Below are 15,506 nucleotides of genomic sequence, written 5' to 3'. Positions count from 1 at the left end.
TTCATCCGGCGCTCTGATAGAAAATTGTGCACAAAGCGGAGCAGATGACCCGAAATTCCTGCGGTTGCAAGAGCGAAAATAATCGCCTTAAGCCCAAACCGCATTCACGCGATTTTGCGCGCGACGGCGACGAGCGACGGCTTCGAGCGACGAAACGGGCCGTCGCGCGAACATATCGCTTGGTCTTTTCGCTCAATCGCTCGGTTCTAGAAATCTATAATTCGTCGCTCGTCGCCCGGAAGTGCTATGAGCGACTAGCCAATAGCGCGAAGCCGGAACTGGATATACATCAGTCAAGTACTACCGATTGTCGCACGGAACGAGCAAAAGACTAGATTTTGATACGTGCAAGGATAATAACGTAGTGCAAGACCTTTAGAAATATTTATGCTGCTCTTTACACTAAAACAGATCAACTTAAATTAATAAAGCAAGCGTCACGCCAGTTTCGGCGAGTATTTGCTGCCCTCATACCGGCAACACCGGGGAGACGTCGCTCGAAGTCGTCGCTCGCATGCGGTGCGACTTGTAGGCGACGAGCGACCGCGACAGCCATCTCCATCGCGTCGCTTGTCGCTGTCGCACGCAAGATCGCGTGAATGCGGTTTATACTTTATGCGGAAGAGAGCCGAAAGCATGTCTAGGAAGAGCATGTAGGCGGAGTACTTGTATGTGAATTCAAGCGCTGAGACAAGGGCTGAAATGTTGTCTAGAGCTGAACGGCGGCGACGAAAGTCACTCATGACATAAAGCGTAGCCGAAAGACGATATCCATATGACAGCCATGATTTTCCTAGCTGGACTCACCAAAAGCATTTTCAGAGCTAAAGCAGTTGCTGCAGGGCTTTAGTTTATTTACCGCAGCATATCCTTGATGAGAAAGATCCAAGGCCACGTCTCGGCGCTTTGTCACTGTGCAGCTGTTGACATTCGGAACTAGTAGCTCTTTGTAGTTCATTTGTACAGACGTGAGCAGCCTTGTCTAGAACGCGGGAACGGCGGCTTCCGGGGCTCTCCGGAGCCAGCCAGCGACCTTTAACGCTAGCTGCTGGGTCCGACGTCTTACGGTAGGTGCTGGGCACGTTTGAGCCCAGCAACTACCGTTAGACGTCGCTGGCTGGCTCCGGAGAGCCCCGGAAGCCGCAGTTCCCGCGTTCTAGACAAGCCTGCTCACGTCTGTACAGCTGCTCGTGGTATGTAACTGACGTACACCAGAAGGTTTTTGGCTACGTATAGTTGGCTGCGCGTGCAATTTTTATCATTTTGGATTGTATAATTTCTTCGCCGTGCGATGTGAGAGACGAAGTTACAGTCCTTAAAGGCCCCTTACCAGGCCTATTGCAAATTTTGATTATACGCTGGAAGTTGTAAAACATTGTCTAAGGAGCGTTTTACCGAAATAATTTGGTTCATTATTAAAAGAGGCAGTAAATTAACTGTCCTGTTACCATGTCACCACGAGGCGAGCGTCACTGCCAACGGAGACACTCTTTCGCTTTTCCTTGACTATCGTCCGCAAGCGGTGTTCCTTTCTTGCCTGGAGCGGAGGGACAGCGTCATGTTCACACGTCGAGCCCCGCCTCTCTTTTAACAGCGGAGCTGTTCTCAGTCGACCCTTCGCCGTCTGTCCGGCGTCACGCAGGTCACGTGACCAGGAGAGGATGCGAGCCGCGCCAGAGGAGGGCAGGTCACGTGACCAGCAGAGGAGGAGAGGCGTGCTGGGGGACGAGGCGACCAATGAGAGGTCGCGCCGGACGCGAGGAGGAGAGGCGATAAGAAAAGGTGTTTCTGTGCTCGCACCCTTTCGGATAACGCGCAGAGCTGCTGCCGACGCCGTCCGCGTTTCCCCGCGTTCGCGCCGAATGCGCGCTGTGTGCGTGACTGCAGCCGATGCCTCTGCAGCGGCGGCTCGGCAGCTTTCGACCAGAGAACTGGACACTCGTCGAGCAGCGTCGGAAGTCGCTGCCTCTTCTCACCTCGCAACATTTCAATATAACTTCCTGTTGTAGATCTGTGTTTACTTGTGTTTACGTGTATGTATCACACGTGCAACACATGCACATGTAACACTCGGTGTAACTAACACAGCTCCGCTGTTCGGCCATGCTGTTCGACTCAGTGTTGGAAATAAACTTGACCGTCCTCACGGAGTGGAAGGGGTGGTGATTTCTTTTTTTTTAATAAGGTATGTCACCACCTTTTTCAAAAAAAGTTTTAGTTTTGGCCATTAAATTTTTATTTCACATTGACCTTATAAACGACCATTTTAAATGATATTCAAAAGCAAGAAAGAGCGAAAAAAATTATACTGGCATTTGTTATTGACAAAACATTGCCCAAACTTGGCTGTTACGTGAACAGTCATAACTAGCGAATGGAGTGCAGGAATCGTAAACTTTTTGGCACAGGGGTAGCCAACTAACCATACTGTGCAACGAACTAGGATCTTTGCCATCCGATGATTGGGAATCAAGATATAGTAAAAATACCAAAGAAAACAAAAAATGTGTCATTTTTGTCTGCATTGCTTGGAATAAAACTTGAGAACATCAAAACTTATCATTCGTTTTCATTAATCCTAGTTCATTGCACAGTCTAGTAATAAAGGAACGAGCGTGCAAAGTTTCGTTGAAGGCTATTCATTGATTTTGAAGTTACAACTGTTTGCGCAACAGGAAAGTGCAAGAAATAAAGTTTTGCGAAAAACAAGATTAAAGTTTTCCAATCCTTGCACAAACAAGATCATCACGCCCTAATAAGTTAAAATCCCCTAGGTTCATAGCTAGGGCCCTTCTTAGCTGCCACGAGCTCTGTTTTGGCTTTTGTTGCAGCCCACATTTTCTAGAGGAGATATTTTGCCTCACCCGTTGATTGACGCTGGGCCTTCTTTACACGGTACTGGTCACTGGTGCAACATGCTACGAGTGTGTGATGGCCAGGTTCAATGCCTGCTTGCCTCAAAATATCTGTTGTACTTCTGTTGCTATCTTTGAAGTGGCACACAGCATCATATAAACCAAAAAGGAGGATTGGCTGGCCACATAATAAAGGGCAGGCTCACGCGGACGTCTTTGGCACCCGTTGCCAAATCATATCGTTGAAACTCTCGTTACATTTTGGGATTTTCCGTGCAGGCACTTCTTTAAATCCGTACAAAGGTTAGCATAAACCGGCTTCACTTTCGTTTGAATCTTTGTTCGAATGTTTTCTATTTTTTCGAAAGTTTTGATTGAAGCTTTTGTTTCAATCGCCTTTTTACCTTGAACTTGGCCATGCCCTCCTATAAAAACGTTCAGCCTATGTTATTACTGTTGCTACTAAAAATAATAGCTATAAAACGACGATCCCGGTAGCATTCACAGCGGCAGCATAAAGCGCGCGCAATGTGAACAACAGAGACGCACTTTTAACGCTTGTAGCGTCAGGCATCCCCTTTACAGAAATTTGGGCAATGTTTAAAAAAAGGAAGCCTTACAAATTCTCTTTGAATAATATTTTACGTATCAATCTAAAACATAACATAAAAATCTCAATATACGCCGTTAATTTTCGCTGAGTTATCAGTTTCTGTTACCACACCACATTCGTTTCGGTTTCAGAACCGTTCGCCAGCTGTTAGTAAGTTGGCTATAACTTTTGAACTAAATAAGATAAGAACATAATTCTTTCTGCAGAACATTTTTCAATGTTTGGGAATTCTCAAAATCTAATAAATAGAAAATGTATATTTTTCTTAAAAAGTGCCTTTTCAAAGGTGGTGACATACCTACTTCACATACATACTTCACGTTTTGTTGTGCGGCGCATTTACAGCGGCGGCGTTGCGCCCTCCGCATTGGATCATTAACCGAAGGCACGCCTCATGGTGAATGACTTAGCTATAGCAGTGCGTTTTACGTGGAGGCGTTTGTGCGTGTATCACCTTAACTGTCTGGCTGGGGGGCGCAACTTCCTCGAGAGGAAGGGCGCGCGGCGTTTGGCTTAAACTTTCAGCCGTTTTCGCGGGGTCGCGCAGTGCTGTAATACTTTGCCGACGCGATCGTCAGCGCGTGATGTATGCGCTGCGCTTTCCTATTTGATTAAAATGGCCAAACCTAGTGAGGGGCCTATTAAGTTTTAGCAGCGAGTTGCGAGGCCGACCTCGTGAAGCATCGGCACAAGAGAAGAGAAAAATAAGCAGCAGGAAGGATAGAAGAGAGAAGGCCGGTGTACAATACGCAGTCGATAAAGCAGACGCGTACAACACTTGAGGGAACCTCGCTGCATGCGCTGCCAAATAGAACAGGAACTGGCTTTCGCGCCACTAACAAATTTAAAAAAAGATAACGACAAGTAAGTGCTGGAAGAGATCGGCGTCTAACACCGTTCTGACGTCTTCCAAGAATCCCTTCGCGATTGAAGTGCTGTCTCTGTTGACGTGAGGTATGATCTACAGTTTAACACTTCCCGTAGTGGCACAAAGGGGTCGGGGTGGTAGACCTGTACGGGAAGACCTCTTACATCTCACGAACAAACTCTGCAGGTAACCCGCTGCGCCTAGATTGCAAAGGTGCTCTCGAACGACGACGCGCTCAGCTGCTTGAGCGGGTGGTGGGAGGTGGTTTGGGAACAAGCATCTCGACGTGGAGAGCAAGAACTTCTCTGCCTGGGGACGGTGTTCCATGGAAGACGACGAAACAGTGTATGCGAACCGTTCTTTATGAAACCAGTGCTACATACTTATAATTTTCGCAAGACCTTTGAAGCACAAAAGTGCTTTCGCGAAGAGCAATGCCTATGTGTGATGCATCTAGCATCGTTCACTATACAATCTTGATCCTTTAAATTTGACTCCACTGTCTAGCCGCGCTATGAGACAAGGAAGAGTAGTAGCAGGCGCCACAAAAGCGCCAACCTCTCCTTCAAATTCGTACCTTAGAGAGGTCGTCGACCGTAAAACAGGAGACGTGGTGCAAGGAGCAGAAGCTCAACATGACGTGCAACGTACGCTGCTGAATGATCGCTGTCCCGACAGTTGTAACTTGTAGTAACCTGCCGAAACGTGATAGGACCTGCTAAGAACTTCTTGAATGTGTATGCTGATTCAACAGTTCGCACTTGGGACCGCACGCGTAAACGTACCGCTTGTCTTCTGATTAGCGCTATTAATTTTTATGCCGTATAGATATCTGGGCTCAGAGTCACACAATCTATCTTAAGTGGGCGCCCGCCGCTGGTGTGGGTGGTCGAACCGAGGTTATCGGCGCGGTGATGACCAATCGCAAGACGCGCACTTAAGTATCCAAGAGAAGTTTTGTGATTCAGAGTTATTCGCCGAAGTACGAAAACAAGTTCATTTGGATATACACATAGTGCAATTGCATGTTTCCGTGCAATCGAGTCTCGGACTGACCTTCTCCAAACGAGCAGCGTGAGCGTGTTGAACGCACTGTCCACCAGCTGCCTTGCCTGGTCGGCGCGAGAGCACGGGACCTCGTTCACGCACAGCACCAGGTCGCCCACCCGAATGCGACCTTCGGCCTCAGCCTTTCCGCCAGGATCCACCTGCGAGACAAACATTACAGGTACATCAGCAACTTATGTTCTTGTCCTCGCTGTTATGGCCTCAGCACATGGCTCATACTAGAGCACTGCACGGGCCGATTTTTGCGGCGCGGGCCCGGCCCGGGCCCGTTTTTACATTGGGCGGCCCGCCCAAGCCCGATAAAAACTTTTATGGCGAGACCCGGGCCCGGCCCGGGCCCTGAAATAATCTACGTTACCCGCCCGGCCCGGCCCGCCACCCCTTTACCTTAAGCCCGAGCCCGGCCCGAGCCCGACTCGAAACCGGCCCGAACCCGGCCCGAGACCGAAAAATACATGTTTTTCAGAGTTGAGAAGCCCGAGAATAACTCGCAGAAAGCCCGAGCCCGGCTCGGGCCCGCGTCAAGAAACCCGAGCCCGGCCCGGGCCCGGGTCAAAAAGCACACGCCGTGCCCAAGCGTGCCCGAGCTCGGCCCGAGCCCGTGAAAAAACTCCTCTACCCGGCCCGGCCCGGCCCACGGGCTGGGCCGGGCCCGGGCTTTCGGGTAAGCCCGAGCCCGTGCAGTGCTCTAGCTCATACCCACGAAGTTGATTGGCGACAGGGAAGGTAATCTTTTCATAGTTCGTAATGTAAGAAAAGAAACCAACAAAAAAGAAATTATTGAGCGACGCAATGAGCGTAGAATGATTTTTAATTGTTCGAAACGAACACACTCCGAACACCATATATATATATATATATATATATATATATATATATATATATATATATATATATATATATATATATATATATATATATGCTTCCTGCCGGGTGTATGAACTTGCGGAGAGATGATAGAATGGTTCCGTGGTTCAAAGCCAACTGAAATGCACCGAAAGACAATAGGTTGTATACGTAGATAACGGTAAGCCCAGTAGTTCCGACAGAAATTCTCGGAACATTCTGCGCGGGTAGCAGAAGCGGCGGCAGGACAGCATCGACTCGTGAACCTTGAGAGCGAGACAGTCCGCGACAGGGGAATCCACTCCTTTAGCATCCACGTCTAACTTGTTCTCCTGGCTGACCTTCCTGCCTTACATTTATCCGTTTTCCACTCTCCGTTCTTGTCTCTCTCTCTCTCTCTCTCTCTCTGTCTAACCATTGAAGCGTTTCAAAATCTTTTCAAGTAAATAGAGCGAATCTGACGAGATACAACTTAAGCAGACAACTTTATCCCTCGTATGATTTCCTGCTCTTGCTTAATATGAAAGACATTCAACTACCAACTCGGCAAACTCGGCCTTCACAGACAGTGGCCTCAAAATGTGTTCAGGGTATTTCCTCTTCGTATTTTGCTCAATATCTGCACACCGCTTTGTTCCACTCACGGTGTTGATCCGGCGCTGAGTAACAAGGCTCTCGAGCGCGTGTTAGCAGGGTGACGTCAGAGGCGGCACGCGCGTCCCTCCAACGAATCTAAATCAGGCTCCGAACTTTGAAGCCTGTCTCAGCACTATGGCGACTGAGCGGACAGCGTGTCCATAAAAACGGCTGGTTACAAAGCCCGCTGGTGCATAAATAAGACTTAGCGATCAGGAAACAATGGACGTGCTGGTCGCGCCATCGCGACAAAATTGTTGGCCGCCCGCCAGAACTTGACGAGTTCGGCCGCGTGTCTCGGTCAGGTGACATTGCATAGCATTCGCGACGCCAGACACGTCGCGGTGACGTGTCAGGGGATGGTATATAATGTGGAGGGCGGATACAGGTGCCGCTGAGTTAACAGTTGTCTGCATATTCGCTCATTAAAAGCAGCGTTTGAACTTTCGACTAAACAGTGAGCGATTGATCGGTGTGTGTCGCGGATGGATAATAGATAGATAGATAGATAGATAGATAGATAGATAGATAGATAGATAGATAGATAGATAGATAGATAGATAGATAGATAGATAGATAGATAGATAGATAGATAGATAGATAGATAGATAGATAGATAGATAGATAGATAGATAGATAGATAGATAGATAGATAGAGTTAGATAGATAGATAGATAGATAGATAGATAGATAGATAGATAGATAGATAGATAGATAGATAGATAGATGAGGGAGGAAGGATGCATAAAATGAACCAGAGGTAGTTCTGGTTCGTCACCCGGCACTGGGTGAGGAGGTAAGGGGATAGAAAGACAGAAAAGGAGCACAAACAGTGTAAAGCACATACACAATCCAGCGATAGCCGACATCGTTCTCAAAGCCTCTCATGTATGCACGCCCATAGTCCTCAGAAGCTTGACCAGCGCACATATAGCCTTTTGCGCGAAGTTCCTTTGGGTGCGCTTGTCTATATCTATAGAATTTCCTGTCGTGATAGTTGACGATCGTCCACTCTATAAAGCACTGCGCACACCACTCGCCCCTCGGCGCTATAGCGCGGGCAGACACAAAGGAGATGTGTGAACGTTTCGCCACAGCTGCATGTGTCGCACATGGGCGGGTAAATATAGATGCAGCGGTGTGATAAGGAAACAAACTCGCATGGATGACATTCTAGTTAGGATTGAGAGAGCGTTGCGGCATCGGGCAGGTCACACAGTGCGTTAAAGGGACACTAAAGAGAAACCGGAAGTGGAGCTTAAATGGTAGATTATCCTTTCACGGTCACAGCCATACCATTCTTACTGCAAACAGATGTTTAATAAGCGAGAAAATAGCGAAAAACTGAAGGATAGGTGCTGACGCCCCTTCGAAATTCCCGCACTACATGTTCGTGACGTCGGAGATTACAAATGCAGGCCGGTCGCGATTGGTCGAGAGCGATTTATCGCTGTTAATAAAACACAAAATGAAATACACCTTAAACGTACATAAACAGCATTTGCCAACTTTTTAAACCGTTTCAAGCGAGGAAGTACAAGTTTAGCACAAAATTAAATAAATAAGAAAAAATCGCATGGAGATACATGCATGCGGCCGTGATAGTTTCGTAGTTTCGTTTTTGGTCAATGCATCGTTGCGCGCGCCTGTTCCGCTTTATGGTGTTTGGTTGCGTGTTGCATGGCTCGAAAAACGTTGACTTCGCGGGAAACAGCCAGAAAATGCCTCGTGTGTGTAGTGTTGAGGGCTGTATAAATGGCCCAAGGCGCTTGCTCAGGGGCAGCGGCAGTGTTGACTCGATTGTGTCCTTTCATGTGGTGTCGCGCGGAGAGGCCCGGCTCCCCGGCGTTCGCAATGGCTCAGTGCTCTGCCGATGATAAAACGGCAAAAGAGCCAGAGAAACCGATGGTGTGCTCTCTGCATTTCTCGCCCTCGCATTATGTGTATAATCTTGCCCTCGTAAAGTATCTCGGCGTGCCCCAGAGGCCAGTCCTTTCTCGAGCAGCTGTTCTTAATGCGGCCTTCATCAAACCCCCTACCGGTGCCCCTGCAGCAGCAAACTGGCGGGTCGGTGAGTGCTGAATGTCATTAAATAAAGCCACGAAATAACCATACCGAGTACGTGCGCAACTTTCTACGCTTGTTCTGTCGGGAACATCGTCGCCTGGCGGACCGGACGCTTCGTCTCCGTCGACGAAAACGAAGCTCTGCTTTCCGCCGGCGCGGCCGGCAACTCACCGCCATCGCACGCGGAAACACCTACCGCTCGAGCGCGGAGGGCCATTTCGCGCTCCGTTTCACTGAATATCGCTGAAATGCAGTCCTGCGTCCCTGGCGAGCTCTTCGTTGCAAGGTTCAGCGGCAGCAACGGTATCCATTGCGGCGAACGCAAACGCAGCGACCATGCATGCAGCCATGATGCATCCAGCGCCTCGGCCGTTTACGCAAGCGGTGACGTATCATGGCGCATTCTGATTCGCTGAGAGCAATGAAATCTGTGACGACACTGCTTCAGCGCCAAATCTGGGGTGAGAGAAATTGAGGAAGAGATATTTGGTTTTTGTTTACGAATTTCTCCGCTAATAACTCATATTTTTGCAGCCAACAAAAACTGCATGCATTCCTGAAGGTCCCTCTTTTATTCCAGCTGAACTTCCGGTTTCTCTTTAGTGTCCCTTTAAACATACAACAAATGACGTGCACGGGAGTAAGTGGAGAAATTTGCCAACTCCTACGTGACCGCCTTCTGTACAGCTAGTCGACCTAAATAGGCGGATGATATGACGACGACGATGATGAAATTTTCCAACGAAGGCTCGGCTGAAGCGGCCAGTGAGCCATATATATGCATGGACTTCTTTTCATAGGTTTTTCACTAGATTGACTACTATATTTTCATAATCCTAGTAGTCAGGTTTAGTCCGCCGCATTGAAATGTCCAAAGAAATCGAATATCCCATTCCCGAACCCAACATTGCAGTTTAGCAAAGAAGTATTCGATTCTCACTCGAAATTTCAAAATTCTTTTTCTTTACAGCTTTTTCTCGGCTTGCGACTGATATAGCAGTCAGGACCTACGTCTTACATTATTTCGTGTCAGGAAACAAACAAACGAACCGAATGAAACAGAACAAATAGATCTCGCGTTATAGAGAAGTTCCTATGAGCCTGACTCGTGATCCGCCACCGGTAACCGATGGCGATCGAGGCGTCGTCTAGTTAACGCTTCAACATCCCTGGTTAGTATGCACACACGCATGTGCGGCGGCGACGCGGCACGCAGGAGGGGGCGCACATGCACGCGCTCCATGGCGGGAGTCCCTCCTCCTCCCGCGTGGTCCGGCGGAGCACCAGCAGCAGCGGAAGGCGGCCGCGAGGAATGATAGAGCGGTCCCGCGCTCGGCCCGAATCAATCATAGCGCGGGACGTCCGTAATGGCGGAGAAAAACGACGTGACAGGAGCCGCCGCCGAGATGGACGGCTTTGTTAAAACCGAGGCGCGCAGGATGACATGCGCTCTGTGCGGAAGCAATTCCTGCTGAGCGCGGGCGCGCAAGAGGACCGCGCCGCGCTACCGCTGGTCGCAGTTGCACGGGACGGGACCGGCAGTGTGAGCGGCTGGGGCGCCCTTTTCAAGTTCATTGCCCTTAATCCCGCGGCTATAGAGAACCGAGCCGACCGTGGCCTCACAGCGCATATACCTGCACGGAAAAGCCAACGGTAGCCGTGTCGGCCATCAGGTGCCGTGTACGCATGCCACACAGCTCCACGTCGTCCGCGCGATGACCGGCGGAGACGGCGTCTCCGGCACGAGACGCAGACCAGAGCTCGGCGGTATCAGAGCCATAGCTCCTCCCTAGCTCAATCGACACAGAGCAAGTCAAGTGAGCCCATCGTGCATGGGTTCGAATCCCACGTACCTTCTCTTTGCCTATACGGTTACAGATTCGCATACATATGTCAGTATTCGCTTTAATTAATAAAGCAATAACGATCGAACATAGTAAGACAATTTCAAGGGAGCTTGCTGTTGGGCAGCTTACAGTTGGTACATGGCATTTAGAACGGAAACAGCACAAAGAAAGGGACAACAAGGAGTCTCCCGTTTTTTGCGCATTTCCCGTTCTAAGAATATTCACCTGCCGTCTGCCTCCTTGGCGGCGCGGTCTCAGAATTCGTACTACATAGATTTGAACATGAATGTCCTATATTGCTAGCTTTGTCGGATAAAAGGACAAGACATGGGGTAGTGCTATTCTGGACGCTCAAGGTTTGCCATTTTGAGCCAATCAGGGAGGCCGTAGCAGCACCGTGAGCCAATCAGAACAACCAGAAGGTGATGGATTCGACATGTACAGAATAGCGCACGTAGTCCGGGCCCACTAATTCGACCTAATTGGACCCTACCGTCGCCGCTGTGTGTGTTGGGCGCCATTTGAACGCGGAGGGGAGTTTGGTTTCAAGGTTCCCATTTCGGTGTTTTACGCTAGCGCCGCAGCGTTCGGACACTTCCGAGCGGAAACGACGAGTCCGGTTTTCGAGCTCCAACCGCTTGACGCGGCAAAATCTACCATACGCCGCAAAGATTATTTGGCGACCTAAAGGATACATCGGCACATAATGAATTTGAATGCTAAAGCCTGTGCTTTCGTTTCTCTCAGTGATAGTGACAGTGGGTTAGAAAGCGTATGCTGCAGCGAGATAACAGGAGCATCACACAGCATAATGGAGGCGTACCTTGAGCGCGCACCTTAGAATTTTAACGCGTAGCGTTAAGGGCCCCGTGTCGCAGAAAATCCGGTGCCGGCGTCCGGCGCCGTAGCCGGCGTTGGCGCTGGCATCCTGTGAGCAGAAACTTTACTATACGGCACTAAATACGTCTTCTAAAGTTGTTCACACTTTGTCATACATTCTTTCCGAAGTTATTGTTCTAAATTTTCATAATAACAGCCCACAAACAAATATGTCATGAAACAAAACACCGACGCAGCATGCCTTTTATGTTAAATCTTCTCAGACTGAAATATCAAAAGTGCGAAACAATAACAGAAGATCGGCCAACGCAGGAGGCCGCGTTTCTACCAGAAAGCTCGCCTTAGTGGATAGTGTTCGCCGCCAGCGTTTCCCGGTAAACATTGCGGTTACATAAGCAGCAGTTGCCGGAAAGCGTAAGAAGCAGTCCGGGATATTCGAATGCTATCGCGTTCCACTCTTAAAGGCGAAGCTTAAGCGTCCTCCAAATATTAATGAGGAGGATATTAAAAGTACCTCAATGCTTTTATTTAAGAACTCTATATACATGTGCCGCCGGCCAAGGTGCTACAAAAAGGTTATCTGTTTGTTCTGGATCGGATCTTCGGGAAAACTAAATATTTATTGTAACGTGCCAAGAGTAACGGTTACTTTTGACTGTAACAGTTTGACAAATTGTCGAAAATCAAACGTGTAGTAGTAATTCGTTACAATTTGGTGTCGAGTAGTTGTAAAGTTCTGTAATCCGCTTCTATTTTCCAGTACGGAGTGCAAGTCTGTCAGTAATCGTTATCAGTGTTCCAAATTGTTTCGTCCTTTGTAGAGTGTGTGTTTTGTTTATGTGATTAACTTGTTACATTTGGGGCCCACTCTGCTCGCAACTGGGCAAAGCGTTACATTATAGAAGTCTAACAAAACATATTTATCTTTTAACGCGCTTAAAGGAACTGCTACGCTAATTATACCTTAATTCGTGGAGATCTATGAACCAGTATGTTAGATAAACAAAAATTATTTCGGCTTTAATCCCTTTGTCGGAGGGATTCGAGTAACTTTTGTACAAAACGAAATTATAATTTAATCGACACTTCTATATAGTGTGCTACAATAACGACGGGTTCCAATTGTGGACACATTACCTCAGTGCCCGAACGTACAGTAGAAAATGTCGTTTTTTATTTGTTTATTTATTGTTTCCTTTAAGACCTCCTTGAGTGGGACCTATCTCGCGACCTCACGTGCTGTGAAACCGTAAACCACGACAATCTCGGAGCGTGTTGTAGACGAGACTTCGAGTGTACATAGACTGCCGTGGCGAACACGGAACTTGGGATAAAGTCGACTGCGCTATGGATAACTTACAGTGCTTTCTCACGAACAGTACCAGCGACGTGCAACAAGCTAAGTGCGAAGGCAGAAAACAAGAAAGAAAAAAAAAAAGAAGAGAGTGAGGCGTTCTTTGAGTGTCCGTTTTCGGGAGATACAGAAAGAAATGGACTTAGACGCATTCGTGATATATGGCCCATATAATGCAGCCCCTTGCCTCAACGCCTAACTCCTCATCCCCCCCCCCCCCCCCCTCTTCCCCTCCTACGCCTTCCCGCTTACTTGGCAGTGTCAAGAAGAAGAGGTGAACAGAATAAACGTTACAGTCTTGAAACCGAACTGTTTTTGCGGATAGGTGCGCGCAGCTATTAAACACGTGTGTTATCTCGGTGAGCTTTTTGGCAACCACGCACGCAAGCACCTCACCTCCTTTTTATTTTCTGTACAGCGCACCGAGGCCATCACGAATGTAAATATTCAGGTACGTACCAGCCTCCGCCTCAATCCCCCCAACTCCTCGTATATACGAGACCAGACGCGAACTTGAATCGTATTCCTGCGTATAACGTTGAGGACGCATGTGCCCCCCCCCCCCCCCCCCCCCTATACCTGCATGTACTCCTTATTATAGCGCCGATGATTCATGACTGCCTTCTCCTACACGCAGCTGCATGCAAGTTCGCGGGAATCCGCACCAAAACAAGCGAGCAATAAAACCGAGGAGTCCTGTGCCTCGCCTTCTTCCTCAAAGCGTATCACGCTGTCTCAAAGCGTCGTCTTACCCTCTCTCTGACTTTTCATTTTTATTATTTTCCTAAATCGCGACTGCCTCGCATCGCCGTTTTCATTGCCATTTTCTTCACTGTTTCCTTCACCTTGTTTCTACCCCCCCCCCCCTTTTTTTTTTTTTTTTATTCGGCGCAAATTCCGCGAAGCTATCCTGTCTCGCAGAGAAAGGAAGGAAGCGAGCACTCATGCAGGCCGACACAACAACCCAACCCACACGCGTGTGCGCGCACACACACAACGCACGGACGCGCGACCCGAGTTTCATTCTGTTTCAGATCACGTAAGTCGTTGCCGCCGCCACAGCAGCTTCACCTACGCATCCCCATGTTCGCAGGGGCGACTGCAACGCAATGGCGGCCGCCGCCGGCCAGCAGCTCTCGCCGTTAAGCTGTTTTGTCATGCGTGCTGGAACCGCGACGACGACTCAAAGACGGCGGCGGAAAGGCAGCCCCGGCGAGTCTTCTTTCTGCACGAGCACCGCGCCGCCGAATGAAATGACCGATTTATAATTCTGGCCCGCAGGTGCGCGACCCACAGCGCACCCTAGGCGGTCGGCACACACGCCTTGCGTTGCTCCCAACCCGGCCGCTCCCACTTTGTCATTAGTACCGTGCAGTGCAGCGTAGCATAGGTAGAGTTTACTACAAAATTTAGAGGGAACTCTGGCGCTATTTAGTGTCCGAGGGAGCTGCAAGCACTGCGGTCCAGCCAGCATAGGGGTGCTATTCTGAATCGTCAAATTCCGCCATATTTTGAAGCTCTGTAACGGCGGCATTTTGAGCCAATCCGAGAGGCTGCAGCAGCCGTCTGGGCCAAACAGAGCTGACAAGATGGAAAATTCGACAATATGGCGGAATTTGACAATCTCCAGAACAGCAGCCTGTCAAAGGTTAGTACGTGGATTCGCGTAAACTTCGCCCTCCTGCCTTTAAAAACGGCTTTTGTGACTTACGCAAATTGATAATTTTCAGCAAAATACTGCTTTGTAAATGCGACATTTCGCTAGGATTATGCATGTGCGCGGGAACTTATTGCCTTCGTGCGTTTAGAAAAATATTATAACTTGGAAATTGAGAAAGAATATGAAGTGTAATGACTCACAAGAACTTTTGAAGTCCCAATCAAGCACGAAAGTAAGTCGTATTTTGTAATCGCTGAACGTTCGCAGTGCATCTAACAATTTTTACAGGAAACTTGTGATGGAAACCGGAGCCTACCTCTGTTACACTGTGCCGAATGGACAAAGCCGGATTCGCACTCGGAAATGATTTCAGATCAGCTGGAGGCTTCGTCTAGACTCGACAACGCACGGCCACCTTGCGCATGAGCCTTTATTTACGCGTGATTGTGTACTGTGTGCTCTTTATTAGCTGGTGCTTTTGGCCCCTTAACTTTCACGATGCTGCACAGTTCTGCTGGAAGAGAATACAGGTGCGCTCCAATCCTTTCTTTCTTTACCCTTTCGTTGTCGTGGATGCATGGCTGAACGTCTGCACCATCGTCTAGACACGCGCAGCCGGCAGCGTGCTGTGACATGAAACGAAAAATGAACACCAACTCGGCGCCTTTCCGCCACCCTGCGCACTCTGGTGCACCGCACCGTCTCCGATTTTCTTCCTTGTTTTCTATGCCTGGCATAGTATAGTTCACCGCCATTGCTCGATCCGTCTGGAATGCCGCATGGTGTTATATATGCAGGACAGTAATGCTTTGGAGGGGCCAACGGCCCGGCCACCCGTCGTCATTGGCGTGG

The 15,506-nt window shown here is 48.8% G+C and overlaps 1 protein-coding gene across 2 annotated transcripts in view; it reads right to left on the bottom strand.

Annotated features, from left to right (window-relative positions):
* The window catches only part of LOC119449458 (trinucleotide repeat-containing gene 18 protein), a 491,760-nt gene that overhangs the window by 400,046 nt on the left and 76,208 nt on the right, over positions 1-15,506 (bottom strand). For both annotated transcript variants that reach the window (XM_049665214.1, XM_049665215.1), the window contains exon 2: positions 5,393-5,544. In XM_049665214.1, the coding sequence (XP_049521171.1) occupies positions 5,393-5,544 (152 nt within the window). The remainder of the gene's footprint in view (positions 1-5,392; positions 5,545-15,506) is intronic.

Source organism: Dermacentor silvarum, chromosome 4, assembly GCF_013339745.2.
Source record: "Dermacentor silvarum isolate Dsil-2018 chromosome 4, BIME_Dsil_1.4, whole genome shotgun sequence".
NCBI classification, from domain to species: Eukaryota; Metazoa; Arthropoda; class Arachnida; order Ixodida; family Ixodidae; genus Dermacentor; species Dermacentor silvarum.
Note: the sequence above shows the minus strand (reverse complement) of the source record. Positions and strands in the feature narration are given on the sequence as shown.